Source organism: Carassius gibelio, chromosome B18, assembly GCF_023724105.1.
Source record: "Carassius gibelio isolate Cgi1373 ecotype wild population from Czech Republic chromosome B18, carGib1.2-hapl.c, whole genome shotgun sequence".
Classification (NCBI taxonomy): Eukaryota; Metazoa; Chordata; class Actinopteri; order Cypriniformes; family Cyprinidae; genus Carassius; species Carassius gibelio.
In genome coordinates, this window is record NC_068413.1 from 7,707,934 (window position 1) to 7,722,312 (window position 14,379).

The 14,379-nt window shown below is 36.5% G+C and overlaps 2 protein-coding genes across 2 annotated transcripts; both read left to right on the forward strand.

Moving 5' to 3' along the window:
• The first annotated feature begins 559 nt into the window (after window positions 1-559).
• Window positions 560-4,611, forward strand: LOC127977672 (class E basic helix-loop-helix protein 41). The gene is made up of 5 exons (XM_052582658.1): window positions 560-789; window positions 930-993; window positions 1,138-1,245; window positions 1,353-1,464; window positions 1,902-4,611. The coding sequence occupies exons 1-5, from the start codon at window positions 728-730 to the stop codon at window positions 2,822-2,824; spliced, it is 1,269 nt and encodes a 422-aa protein (XP_052438618.1). The 5' UTR covers window positions 560-727; the 3' UTR covers window positions 2,825-4,611.
• Window positions 4,612-8,303: 3,692 nt separating this feature from the next.
• On the forward strand, window positions 8,304-14,232 carry LOC127977491 (cathepsin D). Its single transcript, XM_052582378.1, has 9 exons — window positions 8,304-8,510; window positions 9,695-9,851; window positions 10,834-10,957; window positions 11,672-11,790; window positions 11,872-12,071; window positions 12,194-12,316; window positions 12,846-12,990; window positions 13,330-13,428; window positions 13,689-14,232. Exons 1-9 carry the CDS (start codon window positions 8,449-8,451, stop codon window positions 13,848-13,850), a joined length of 1,191 nt encoding a protein of 396 aa, XP_052438338.1. The 5' UTR covers window positions 8,304-8,448; the 3' UTR covers window positions 13,851-14,232.
• Window positions 14,233-14,379: the final 147 nt, after the last annotated feature.

The following is a 14,379-nucleotide window of genomic DNA, read 5'->3' on the forward strand; positions in this document are numbered from 1 at the left end:
ATAATAATAATTTATAATAATAATAATAACACATTGACATTGCAGAAGTTCTTCCTCAAAGATATGAATTACTAGTCTATATATATATATATATATATATATATATATATATATATATATAGTAAACATGATAAATAATAATAGGAAGCATGGCTGAAAATGCATTTAGCCAAGTTAATTAATGTGTCCATAAATGTTTGTTTACTTAGTTTGCAGACCTTTAGGGGTGGCCTAAATTGGAAAGAAAATAAAACATAAAATAATGTTTTTATTTTGTATGCCAAAAAGTCGACTTAGACTATAATAGGCCTAATTCTAACTGGTTTTATGTAAAAGCAATAAGACATATGCTTATTTAGATTACACATTTAGATGTGTATGTAGGCTAGATGTTATCCTTGGGAGCTCAAAAACAATTCGTTTAACGCGTCTGAGCAATATGTTGGTGGGTTTTATTTTTCAACCTCTCTTCAGTAATAAACTGACAACTTTCAAGCCCATTTAATTCCCAGACTCTAGAGCTGGTGCAGTTTACACGTGAGTCAGCGCGCGTGCGCGGTAGTCGCCACGCGCAGAGTGCGCGCGCGAGAGTGTCAGCTCAGGCGAGCGCACACACATCATCATTCAGAGGTGCTGCGCGAGACCAAACACAACGCACTGCGCTCCGCAGATACTGGATTAACAAACCTGACTGTAAAAGAAGCACACAAGAAAGTTGGACAAAGTTATGGATGAAAGAATTCCGAGAATGCAGGGCAGACAGTTCCTGGATCACGCGGATTTCTTGGGGTAATTTTTAAGTTTTTATGCTTACATTTTATTTTATTTTTTTATAACGCAACTAATGTTACGTTTTTTTAAATGTCTGAGGTTGATGAAGAAATTAATAGACTAGCAAAAATTAGAGTTTTCTTTTTTTTTTTTTTTAGGGTTGAATATTCGTCCCTCTACATGTGCAAATCCAAAAGAGGAGTGAAGAGAGAGGAAGGAAAGGTAAGCAAACTGTGACCCGTGATGGAAACGTGATGTCCGTCAAGTTCACGTAGGCTATCACTTTGTTTCGCGAGTCCCTAATAATCCATGTTATAATTATTACTTTAAGAACTTTTTGCAATGGCTAATACTTCTTATTCGCAGGATGCGTATAAATTACCACACAGACTGATCGAGAAAAAGAGGAGGGACCGAATAAATGAATGTATTGGGCAGCTGAAAGATTTATTACCGGAACATCTGAAACTTACGGTAAAGAATTTAGTTTGGTCTTGTTAAAATGTGTTTTGTAATTTTAAACCCATATAAGCAAAGCAAGAAAGTAGGGAAATCCGATAAATGTTCGTGTTGTCTTACAGACTCTAGGTCACTTGGAAAAGGCTGTAGTTCTTGAGTTGACTCTGAAGCATTTGAACGCGTTGACAGCTGTCACAGAGCAACAGCACCAGAAGATCATCGCTTTGCAGAACGGTAAATTACATAATGAGCAACCTACACAGTGCAATCGGAGAAACATCAATGCCACATCGAGTAAAACAGTAAATGGAGATTAAAGTACAGCAATTTAAAAAAATGCACATAGCTGCAGTTATGTATATACTTTTTTATATCAATTATTCTTATCAATGTTGGGTTTTTATAGACCACTTTTTTGTTGCATGTGTTCTTGATTTATTAATAATCTATCTATCTATCTATCTATCTGTCTGTCTGTCTGTCTGTCTGTCTGTCTGTCTGTCTGTCTGTCTATTCATCTATCTTGTTTTTTTTATTTATTTTTCTATGTATTCGTGTCTAAAAAAATCTACACTATATATGTTGGTTATTTTGAATATCTATCTATCTATCTATCAGTATGTCTGTATTTCAGTTTTTTTATGACAGGAGTTTTGTCTCTTTTATGACAGGGGAGCGGTCGTTGAAGTCCTCCCTCCACGCTGACTTAGACACGTTTCACTCAGGCTTTCAAGCATGTGCCAAAGAAGTCCTGCAGTATCTGAACAAGGTGGAGAACTGGACGGCACGCGAGCAGATGTGCACGCGACTCATCAACCACTTACATAAAGTTTCCGCGCAGTTCCAGCCTGGCGCAGGGATCCTGCAGCGGCCGTTGCCAGGCGACGATGCTCCAGATCGGGACCCGCAGAGAGATACTCAAGCCAACTGTGTCCCTGTCATCCAGAGGACTCAGAACCTCGAGCTCAATGAGAACGACACGGACACCGACAGTGGATACGGAGGAGAGGCGGAGAAAGGTGATGGCAAATGCGAGAAAGTGTGTGACATGGCCAAAAGAGTTAAGATCAAGCAGGAGTTTGGAGATGAACGTGTCACCAAAAAAGCCAAAATGAACTGGTCCGCGAATGGTGCGTCAGAGTCCACCAATACCCGGCCGGATGTGGCGTTAATGAACTCTTTAATGGGAATGGCAGGTGTTAGTGGACAACAGACTCCCTTTTGCATGCCGTTTTACTTCATAAACCCGTCTGCAGCTGCATCGTACATGCCTTTGTTTGATAAAAGTCATTTGGAGAAGTTGGTGTATCCAGCAGCAGCAGCAGCAGCGGCGCTGACCACCCCGTTCCCGTGGCTTTACCCTGGGATTCCCACGCAAGCCTCTGCTGCAGCCGCAGCCGCCGCTGCCATCGCTTTCCCCAGTGATAAAACCTCTGGATTTAATGCATCATCCTTAAAAGACGACGAACCGCCGTCTCCCGATGGTGACCTGTCCAACGAGGCCGACCTGGCCTCTCCTGTGTCTGGGGATCATCATGGCTCTGAGAGTGATGCCATTCATCAGCCCCAAAGAAATGAAAACGATGGTACATAAAGCTGATCTTTTGAGTGCACACTAGTTTGCTTGTAAAATTGCTATTTATCTGTTCATCTTAATTGATCTGTCACTGAGTATTTACTATAGTGTTTCTATGGATTTCCAAGCAAAGGCTGTTCATTTATTTGTTTTTTTTGTTGTTGCTTTTTTAGCATTATTATTATGAGGACTCAAAATTTCAAAACATATTGGTTTACTTTTTTTTTTTGTGGAGAGTGAGGGACAGCCAGTGCCTTTTGCACTGATTCCTTGAGATATTTGAATGAAAATCCAATTGACAGCAACTTTTATGTCTCGCCTTTTAATGGCGTATTAGTATTGACCAGAAAATGTGTGAAATTTCAGACTTTGCTTTTTTTTTTTTTTCGTTGTTGTAACTGTGTCTTTTTTTTTTTTCATTTTTATGAAGAATCTTAGTTTAGCACAGTACATATTAACCTTCTTTAAGCTAACGGACGGCACTTATCCTAGCGGAATGTTCCATTCAAAGATTTGGAAGTCACATATTGGACTCTTGGATGTAATGTTTGATACTGACCTCAAGCAGGCTGGTGTGACTGCTGCAGTATTTGTCAGATATATAACTTTCTATTATAGTACAACTGGTTTTCGGTTGTATATTGCTCTTTTCAAAGTTCAGTGCTTGAAAGAGTTACCTACATACCTCAACATACCATAGTGTTTGGGCCAGGACTCATTTCTTAGAGATGCTCCTCTGGTAGGGGTGGTGACAAAACATTTCGAGCGATTTTAATTGGACAATTGGAGTAAGCAACAACCCTCTGATGTAATGTCACAGCAGTCCCCATATCTCTCTCTCCCTCTCCTGAACAATTAGTCTGAATCTCTTTTGAAGGAAATCAACAGTCCAGATCAGAATGGCAGGACCAATCACCTGTCAGTCATCACTGAGAGTACTTTGCCAACAATCTGACATCATTGTCCTGTGTCACCTCTAGCAAAAATGTACAAGGTATAATAGCACCTTATGGAACTTTGATATTGAATGTAATCTGTGTTCTTTTGGTAGATATAAAAATTTGTACTGTATATATTCTGATAAAAGTAGTTATTTAATCCAGAGGTAAAGTGCACTTTTTCTTGCCTTCTCAGTTTCCTATAACACAATCCTCACTCTTCGTTTTTAAGCCAATGCCCTTTGAACTCAAACTATGATATGCTTTTCTTAAGAAAATCTTCTTAAATACAAGGCAAGTGTTGGAATATATGTATCTATAAATGTATGACATCATAATACTCTTGAGCTGGTATATTCAAACGTGTGAGCTGGCTCATTTTGGTCTGAGACAGCGGTTGAAATGTATGGAAGGTAAAACCTTTAAAGACGTGATTATATCAAATGTGTTTAGCCTTGTTTAATGTTGTGGAGCACTGTAAAACAGGACATGAATAAACATGTAACCGGACCTTTTAGATTGGATAGATCTTAACAATCAGGAGATCATGGAAGTTTTCTTGAATGTGTTTATTTTTTAGACCTGGGTTTATGAATGCATAGGAACAGTGATGTACCAGCTACCATTTATTTCTGCATTGTAACACATTTCATGGGCCCTATAGTGTCATTTGCCTAAAAAGTGGCATGTGGATGTATATAGTTTGTGAATATGCTGTATGTTTAATGTTCATGTTGTAGAAAAAAATCTATGGATTTTTTTAAACCTAAACTGAGCGACTGCTGCACATTTCCTTAATGCTTTACACATTTGCTGTTTGAAATTATGCAGCTCAGTTGTCAAATAAACAAGCTCATGTGAACAAAATGCTATCACCCCCCTCATTTATTTCAGCACTCAAATGCACATGATCATTATTCAGTACACTGTAAAACACTTAAACAGGCTGACAGAATCATTCAGACTTCATTACAGGTCAAAGTACGCTTGTGACACTCGGTCCATTAGAGTGTTAATTTCAGTATGAACCACCCAGAAACACCCAATTACCTACAGCTGACATGTAAACAGATTTTATGCATAGTGAACCATTAACAAAAGAAGCTAGGAAAAAGACAGTTACTACAGTTAATAATTTATTAAATTATTATTATTCTTTTTATCAAAAAAAGTAAGTTTTGAAAATCAGCTGAGATGAGATTCATAACGTTGGAATGTAAAATCAACCAAAGTTAACACAATTCACATGATATGAGTCCCTGGAAATTATTCTGAATGCTTATTTGTAAAATAATTATTGCTCATAAAGTATGTGTCTGTAAATCATATGGGAAATAAAATCATTTAACCCAACAGCAAGGACTCATATAATAAATTCAGATGTAAACATTTAGCTATAGATTTAACAACAGTATTTTATATATCTATCTATCTATCTATCTATCTATCTATCTATCTATCTATATAGATAGATAGATAGATAGATAGATAGATATAATATTAAAACAGTATTATATGCAATTAACTGGAAAGAGTGCTACATAGTTACCCCAGGCCAGGAGACCCATTTTGGGGACATGAAAAGTGATAAGGGGGCACTTGGTTTTATATTGTAGCATTCAGTTATACTGAGCAAGTTAAAGAGCACAAACTCTTGCAAATTTGTAGATTCTGCTGTCCGGACAGTCCCTCATCACATTCTCAGCCCGCAGTGAGAACATAATCTAGGTCACACTGACATCTAGTGGTAAAACGGCGAACTCACGTTTAGTTTCAAATACGGATGAATGAAAGAGATGTAGGAAGTGTGCTGTCCTTAGGGAAACATTGAAAATCGCACAAGTAGCTATATTCGGTTATAATTTAAATTTTAGCATAAATTGCACATTAGCTACTTTCGACCCCGGTCAAAAGTAACTAAACAATAAAAGCTAGATTTTTAAATTCATAAATTAAAAAAAGAGCATAAAACATCTGGAAACACTGCAAATGCATAGGTGGAGGTGTAAAAGCTAAGGTGTGGCTCAAATCTAAATATGACTAATGTAAATTGATCATAACTGTGACACATGAGATACGAGATACACAGCCCATCTGTTGTGCTCATTTTCCACCCCCTGCCCTGCCTAATCCTAACCCCTCCCCCACACTGGAAACGATTATCAAATCACGTGATATTTCCATAGACTGTATAAAATCTTACTGTCTATGGTTGAATCCAATGGGGTCGCCGTGTCCATTTATTTTACTGATATGATAAAAACCCACAGTCTATGATAGAAACAGGATATTTCTCAGCCAAGTCGAGGGTTGCGTGTTGAATGTGCGGCAGCTTGGAAGGCATGTAGTCTGATAAAGTCGCTTTGTTACTTTCGTCCCCGCTCTCCCCTATATTTGTTTGTAGTTAAACGTATTTTTTCTTTCAAAAGATCTTAAAATGTATAAGTATTTTAAATATCTAAGTTTATGTCTGTTTGGATTTTATTTGAATATTTATTGTCATTTATCAGTTCAATAATACACATAACATGGAAATAAATAAATCACTTTATTTAGACATTTACATTATTTTTATTTAATTTACATTATAAAATATACAGGTGCATCTCAATAAATTAGAATGTCGTGGAAAAGTTCATTTATTTCAGTAATTCAAAACATAGATTCTCTCTGGGGTTCAGGTCTGGTTTACTGGCCAGTCAAGCACACCAACATCATAGTCATTTAACCAACTTTTGGTGCTTTTGTCAGTGTGGGTAGGTGCCAAATCCTGCTGGAAAAATGAAGCTGGTCAGCAGAAGGAAGCATGAAGTGCTCCAACATTTTTTGGTAAACGGATGCAGTGACTTTGGTTTTCAAAAAACACAATGGACCAACACCAGCAGATGACATTGCACCCCAAATCGTCACAGACCATGGAAACTTAACCCTGGACTTCCTGCAACTTGGTCTATGAGCCTCTCCACCCTTCCCCCAGACTCTAGGACCTTGGTTACCAAATGAAATACAAAACTTGCTCTCATCTGAAAATAGAACTTTGGACCACTGGGCAACATTCCAGTTCTTCTTCTCCTTAGCCCAAGGAAGACACCTCTGACGTTGTCTGTGGTTCAGGAGTGGATTAACATACACCAGGAAAACACCAACTTTAGCCAGTTGTGTGGTGGCTCTTGATGCCTTGACCCCAGCCTCAGTTCATTCCTTGTGAAGTTCACTCAGATTCTTGAATCGATTTTGCTTGACAATCTTCATAAGGCTGCGGTTCTCCCTGTTGGTTGTGCATCTTTTTCTTCCACACTTTTTCCTTCCACTTAACTTTCTGTTAACATGCTTGGATACAGCACTCTGTGAACAGCCAGCTTCTTTGGAAATGAATGTTTGTGGCTTACCCTCCTTGTGAAGGGTGTCAATAATTGTCTTCTGGACAACTGTCAGATCAGAAGTCTTCCCCGTGATTGTGTAGCCTAGTGAACCAAACTGAGAGACCATTTGAAGGCCCAGGAATCCTTTGCAGGTGTTTTGAGTTGATTGACTGATTGACATGTCACCATACTCTAATCTGTTGAGATGGTGAATTGGTGGATTTTTGTTAAATGTGAAATCATCAAAATCATCACAATTAAAAGAACCAAAGACTTTAACTACTTCAGTGTGTGTGCTATTAATTTATTTAATACACAAATTTCACAATTTGAGTTGAATTAAATGAACTTTTCCACAACATTCTAATTTATTTAGATCCACCTGTAATTTTCACTGTGTAATTAATGTTTTTAAATGCAATTTAGAAACTAAATAAATATTACATTACATAAAATAAACAAGGTCTATTAATTTGTGTATTCTATAAGTGATTAATTTATTTCAATTTTTTTAAATTACTAAACTGATAATTTATTCTTTTTTTTTAAGTGTCTCTCCTAGTCCTCCATAGTTTTAACCTATGCAATATGTGTGTAATTAATGTTTTTAAATGCAATTTAGAAACTAAATAAATATTACATTACATAAAATAAACAAGGTCTATTAATTTGTGTATTCTATAAGTGATTAATTTATTTCAATTTTTTTAAATTACTAAACTGATAATTTATTCTTCTTTTTTAAGTGTCTCTCCTAGTCCTCCATCGTTTTAACCTATGCAATATGTATGTAAATTATATAACTAAATGTAAGGTTAAGTTAATTAAAATGATCAGGACCAGTGTCAACCAAGTCAGCACCATTTCATTCCAACTGGATCTTTAAGAGAAATATAAATATTTTGGTTTTATTTAGCCATGCGTATCAATATATATTTATAAAGGTCGATACTGAGATATTTAATTTGCTACTTTATGTGTGTGTGTGTGTGTGTGTGTGTGCGCGTGCGTGTCTATATATACTACATATATTTCGATTGAATTAAAAATAAGATTAATTTGATTTATTTAAATTTATTACATACAAAAAGTAATTCGATTAATTACCAATAATCTAATAACCATTTCCTCAGAACCATTATTCAACCACTGATTGCGCAGAAACCCGCGCAGCCTTGACGTCCTTCAAAGCATCATCACATGACTGTGAGACAAAGTTGCTCAGCAGCAGTTTCGCGTCAGCTGACTGTAGCCGTTTGTCCTAACGTTACATATCAGGTCACACAACAACACATCGATACTACTCCTCAGATGTGTTAACAGCTCCCGAAGTCTCGCCAACATGAGAGTCGCCTGCCTGCTGCTAGCTGCTGCCTTTTTCTGGACGTCCGACGCGATTGTACGGTAAGGTCGAACAAACAAACATAACAATAACAACAACGGCAACACAATCCGATCATTAGAGCTAAACCACACAGTGAGATCTTTCTTGCTCTTTCATGTGGGTTGTATATTGTAGTCTAGACTGTTTTAATATAAATTTATCCAGCAATTGAAACAAAGAATAGTTGTCTTTTAAAGCTTAGAGAATTTTCTACCGTTATATATTTTTAAGCGTATAAAAACGCTGTCTAGGTAACGCAGAATTTGAAACACAGCCCTTGTTTTGACGATTATAAACGCCCAGAGGTTATGTAGTTCTCCCACTAGAAAAAGAGAGATGGTTTGTGACTCAGCAGAAACTAATAGCTGTTTATAGATCAGTAGGAAGGGCCCTTTAAGATTCAACCTTTAGAAATCCAGTTTAGTGCACTTAAGCTGATAGCTCTCATCCCAGCTGGCTCAAAACACGTGGATAATGTGTATGTATATCAGTTACACAAGGTGATCTCTTATGACTTGATTTTAGTCCTTATGGTGGAAGCCCTTTGTTTCTTTTTTGCCTTTGTTTTGAATGTTAGAAACTGACCTGATTTGTCTGTCTTGAAGTTGACACACATACTGAGTTTGACTCACCACCACCCTATCAAAGTCCAAAACAGATGATTTAACAGCATCACATATTTTCATATACATGCAATGAGTGCGCAATTAAATCAAGTAATTAATTTAAAGAATTAATTTACCTGTGTATTGTTGCAATTATGCATAGTCAGCAATTGACAACATTTTTACCCAGCTTGCATTATTTAGCCTTTTTACAACACATTTCAAATCAAATTACATTGCATTGTCTATAAATACAAAATAGAACTTGAGTTCATCAAAATGAAGTAGGTGAAAATGAGCTTTGAAGCTGCATCCCAAATGACACACTATACATTATGCACTCAATATGTACTCAACCATGTAGTGTATGAATTATGTAAGGTTATTTTATTGTGTTTAAAGTGCAGCTTTTTCTTTTTTGGAATTTTCAGTGTGAACTCACTACTCTCACTATTTATACTACAAAACGTCATAGAGTAGTGCTTAAGTGTGTGATTTGGAAATCCCTTTTTGAATGAGAATGTTTGTAGTTTGCTGCAGGAGCTTTGACTGAACTGAACTCTGCCCACTTCATTGATGTTTTCTGTTTTTCTCTCCAGGATTCCTCTACAGAAGTTTCGTTCCATCAGACGGACACTGAGTGACTCTGGCAGAGATGTAGAGGAGCTTGTGTCCAGTTCTGCATCCTTGAAATACAACCTGGGCTTCCCAGCAAGCAATGGTCCTACTCCAGAAACCCTGAAGAACTACCTCGATGTGAGTACTGCTTGTAAATGTCATTTCCTGTGTAGGGTGGCCGTGGTTTGTAATCCACATTGATCTTGCACACTCAATTACAGTAAATGGCCCCTAATCATTTACCAAACATCACTAGTTGGCCAGTTTATACTTTTTCTCAGATGATCTCTAATTTGGGCATGCTTTCATTTGCTAATCAGAGCATTTGCTGTCAGAGGCACGTAAATGTCTGTGCTCTTTTAGACTGCATACATTACACAAAGCTGTGTACATCCAGGAAGTTGCAAAAGTGAGGCCAAGCAGTTGTTATAGTTTAACCTACAATCCTTTTGCTTAATCATGTCATGTGATTAATAAATTCCACTATGTCTGCAAGTTGAAATGTGACTGACAATAGTTGTTATTCAGCAAAAAATTTTGCCTGTCTGTTTCCAGTCATAACCATGATGGTATGTGTGGTTGTGTCAGACAGCTGGTCATGAGATTGTTTGTCATGCTTCTGAAACAAAGCCTCTACCAAAGCAGGCCACAACAATCCTCTTTGGAAAAAGCACTAAGCAGCTGATATTATTGCTGATCGTAGTTTTGTAACCAAGCTTTGGTAATTGATGCAAATTCTTTGGACTCTCATTAATTTTTGCATGATATACATATTGATTCAAGTAAAGGATTTGTCTTGTTTTCTTTCAATCTTTTGAAGTCAATTAATTTGACAAAATTTTACATTTGTTGCCATTAGTTCATTATACATTGGAATATCAGTAACTCTGTAAAAAATGGGATACATAGTAATGAATGAACCTTTTTTTAACCTGACATTTATTTCATAAAAAAAAAAAAAAAAAAAAAAAAAATTTAGTTCACAGTGAAACTGAAATTTGTGGACTTAAGGTTTCATTTTTTTTTCTGAAGACCTATTAATTCTAAACTTGTGAGGAAACGTTTTAGACGGTCTGTTATGGCACTGAATTTTGAATGATTGGAGGGTTTTTGTTTACAGGCTCAGTACTATGGAGAGATCGGTCTTGGCACTCCTGTCCAGACCTTCACTGTGGTGTTTGACACGGGATCCTCCAACCTGTGGGTGCCCTCGATCCACTGTTCCCTGACTGACATTGCCTGCTGTAAGTCCACCGAGAGCCTAGGCATTTTAAGATCTTAAAACTCTATACACACTCACACACGGTATGCTTTTTTGAGGAATGCTATTTATATGAAGTTAATCATGGTCTAGTGCCAATAAATATTCAAAAATTTATTTCATTTTGGTCATTTTATCAATTCATTTATCAAACCATGATCACCTTCATGAAAATTCCTCAAAATGATTTCTTCATAAAACAAGATGACGAAAGGCCAAATGTTGCTCAACTTTGTTAGTGGCGTGTTTGATGGTAGCATGTTTGTTCCTGTTATCTGAACATGTCAGTGATTGTATCTCACCCTTTCAGACTAGTTAGATGCATTTAACTCTTGCAAATAAAGAGCCTTGCCTCAGTGACGATGTAGAAGTCCTTTACTTGGTGTGAATAATTGGTTATTTCTACATGTTTAGTCAAATAATGTACTATGGATACTTTTTACGTAACCCTCTTTAGAAATTAATTTACATATATAAAAAAGTGCCTACACTTAATATATAATTACAAATATTTAAATATTACATTTCGATTTAAAACATTAATACATTCAGTTCTGTTCTTCTACTAGAGAATAAAGGGCTTGGCGTGTAAACTAAGGTTAATAATTGGTCTCTGTGAATGTTACATAAAGTAGTTATATCAGCATGATGCTTACTTCTAATTTATTTTCTATTATAATATTTTTAAACCCTGTAGTGCTTCATCACAAGTACAATGGAGGCAAGTCAAGCACCTATGTGAAAAACGGGACTGAATTTGCCATACAATATGGTTCTGGAAGCTTGTCTGGTTATCTCAGCCAGGACACGTGCACAGTAAGAAGCAACACGTTTATATATTTTTTGATTTTATCAGTTCAAATGGTGACAGCAACTGATCTGTTACTTCTCTGTTAGATTGGGGATATTGTGGTTGAGAAGCAGATATTTGGAGAAGCTATCAAACAGCCAGGAGTGGCCTTCATCGCAGCCAAGTTTGATGGTATTCTGGGCATGGCTTATCCTCGCATCTCTGTGGATGGGGTTCCTCCTGTTTTTGACATGATGATGAGCCAGAAGAAAGTGGAGAAAAATATTTTCTCTTTCTATCTGAACAGGTACATTATTATTTAGGTCCTTTTCATCTGTCTCTGGATTTTATGAATTAAACAATTACACAATGTTCTATCAAAATCATGCCTGATTGTTGTGGATGACCCAGTTTTTATTTTTTCCACAGAAACCCGGACACTCAACCTGGTGGTGAGCTGCTCCTTGGAGGCACAGACCCTAAATATTACACTGGAGACTTTAACTACGTGGCCATCAGCAGACAGGCCTATTGGCAGATTCACATGGATGGGTGAGAGATTTTTCTGTACTTGTACTGTGTAATGCAGTTTTTATCTTATTTATGCAAATATATGTTTAGAAATCAAAGCTAGGAAATGAAATTAGATACTTTCTTGCCTGAAATTAACTTCAAGTTATTAATTGCTGTTTCAGCTTTTCTGTTATGCAGTGCTGTTTTACTCAAATGCATAAAAGTGAAAACTTTTTATATTTTTGTAATTATTGATGCTCTATTTAGTTCATAGAGTTAACATGAAAGCTGCACCTGTTTTGAAAACACTAACTTGTAAGATATAACGGCTTGTAAAGGCAATGTGATTTTTATTTTTCACACAAAAATTGCATTACCTTTGAAACCCTTTTTATGTTCATTCAATCAAAAAAATGGAAGGCGTGCATGCATATGTAATATGTTGTGAAATATGCTGGTCTGTCACGTGAGAGGCAAGAATCTTACCACTGAACCACCCCTGCAGGAAATCCCTGTAACAATAATCTAGTGTTGACAGTGCTCTGTGTGTGTTTATGTGTGTGTGTAGCATGAGCATCGGCAGTGGGTTGACTCTGTGTAAAGGAGGATGTGAAGCCATCGTGGACACTGGAACGTCTCTGATCACCGGCCCAGCTGCTGAAATCAAAGCCCTGCAGAAGGCTATTGGTGCAATCCCTCTGATCCAGGGAGAGGTACTGCAACTTTAAATCTTTGTATAATTATCGTCATCGAAGCCTTGTGACCTAAATAGATCTCTAATAATGTGGAATTCAAATAAAATATTGTATAATTTCTTTAAATTGAATACAAATATACAGTACCATTTACTGTAAAAATTTGTAGTTCCTTTTTTTAAATTTAAATATAGTAAGGACAAAACGAACTGGCCTTAAAATGAACTCTTTATTTATTTATTGCAAGACTGGTCAACAAAGTATGCATTCTTGGTGTGTCGTTATTAATGGCAACTTATTTATTGAAACGTATAATGTTTTGATCATGTTCTCTAATTAAACATGTTTTCTCTGTAGTATATGGTGGACTGTAAGAAAGTGCCCACACTGCCCACCATCTCATTCATCCTGGGTGGAAAGACTTACTCACTGACTGGAGAACAGTACATACTCAAGGTCAGTCTTAGAATTTGCTGTTGCTTTGATGCAACACTTTGCATCAGTGGAGCTGTGAAATTGAGGTGTTGTTTGTGAAAAGGTCATGCATGAGTCAGAATAAAAAAATAAAAAAATAAAATGTATCTGGAGTTTTGTTTCCTTGTAAACCACATGCAGCTAGCCAGTATTGGGAAAGCAAAACACTAAAGGGATTTTTGCTAATCACAACAACGTTCTAAACATGGTATCGCTCTCTTTTTGTTTGTATGTGTTTACAGGAAAGCCAGGGAGGAAAGGAGATCTGTCTGAGTGGATTCATGGGCCTGGATATCCCACCCCCTGCTGGACCCCTGTGGATTCTGGGTGATGTGTTCATTGGGCAGTACTATACAGTGTTCGATCGGGAGAACAACCGAGTGGGCTTTGCTAAGTCAGTATAAGCCAAACTGTACACCTTAACACTTAAGACGTGTCATGAGAGTAATAAGAAATCTAGAAACATCATGTCTACTTAAAAAAAAAAAATGGTATGATTGTTGTTTGCACTGCTTTTAGCTTTCAAATGTTTTCATTTTAAAGAACCATGTGGAGTTAAAATGATTCAGGGAAAAGTCAAATAGATGACAAGTTACACTCATTTGCTTTTTAGCAGAGGCTTATTTGAATATGTGATTGTAACAATGTTTTAACATTTATTTTATAACTGTCATGTCATTGATTTTTAGACACTACCTGTTTTAAGATTTTTATTGTTGAAAATGACCTTCCAATGTGTGAACAAATCAAAACCGGATAATATGGACAATAAAGGTTTTAAACCCACCTATGTTGTCAAACCTGTTTTGTTTTTTTAAAGGGATGCATGATATATTGGTACTTAATCAGTTATTATTAGGTAATAGAGCTTTAACTTTTTTTTTTTTTGTCTTCTTCTTTTTAAATTATGTTCATAATGGATAAATACTGGCC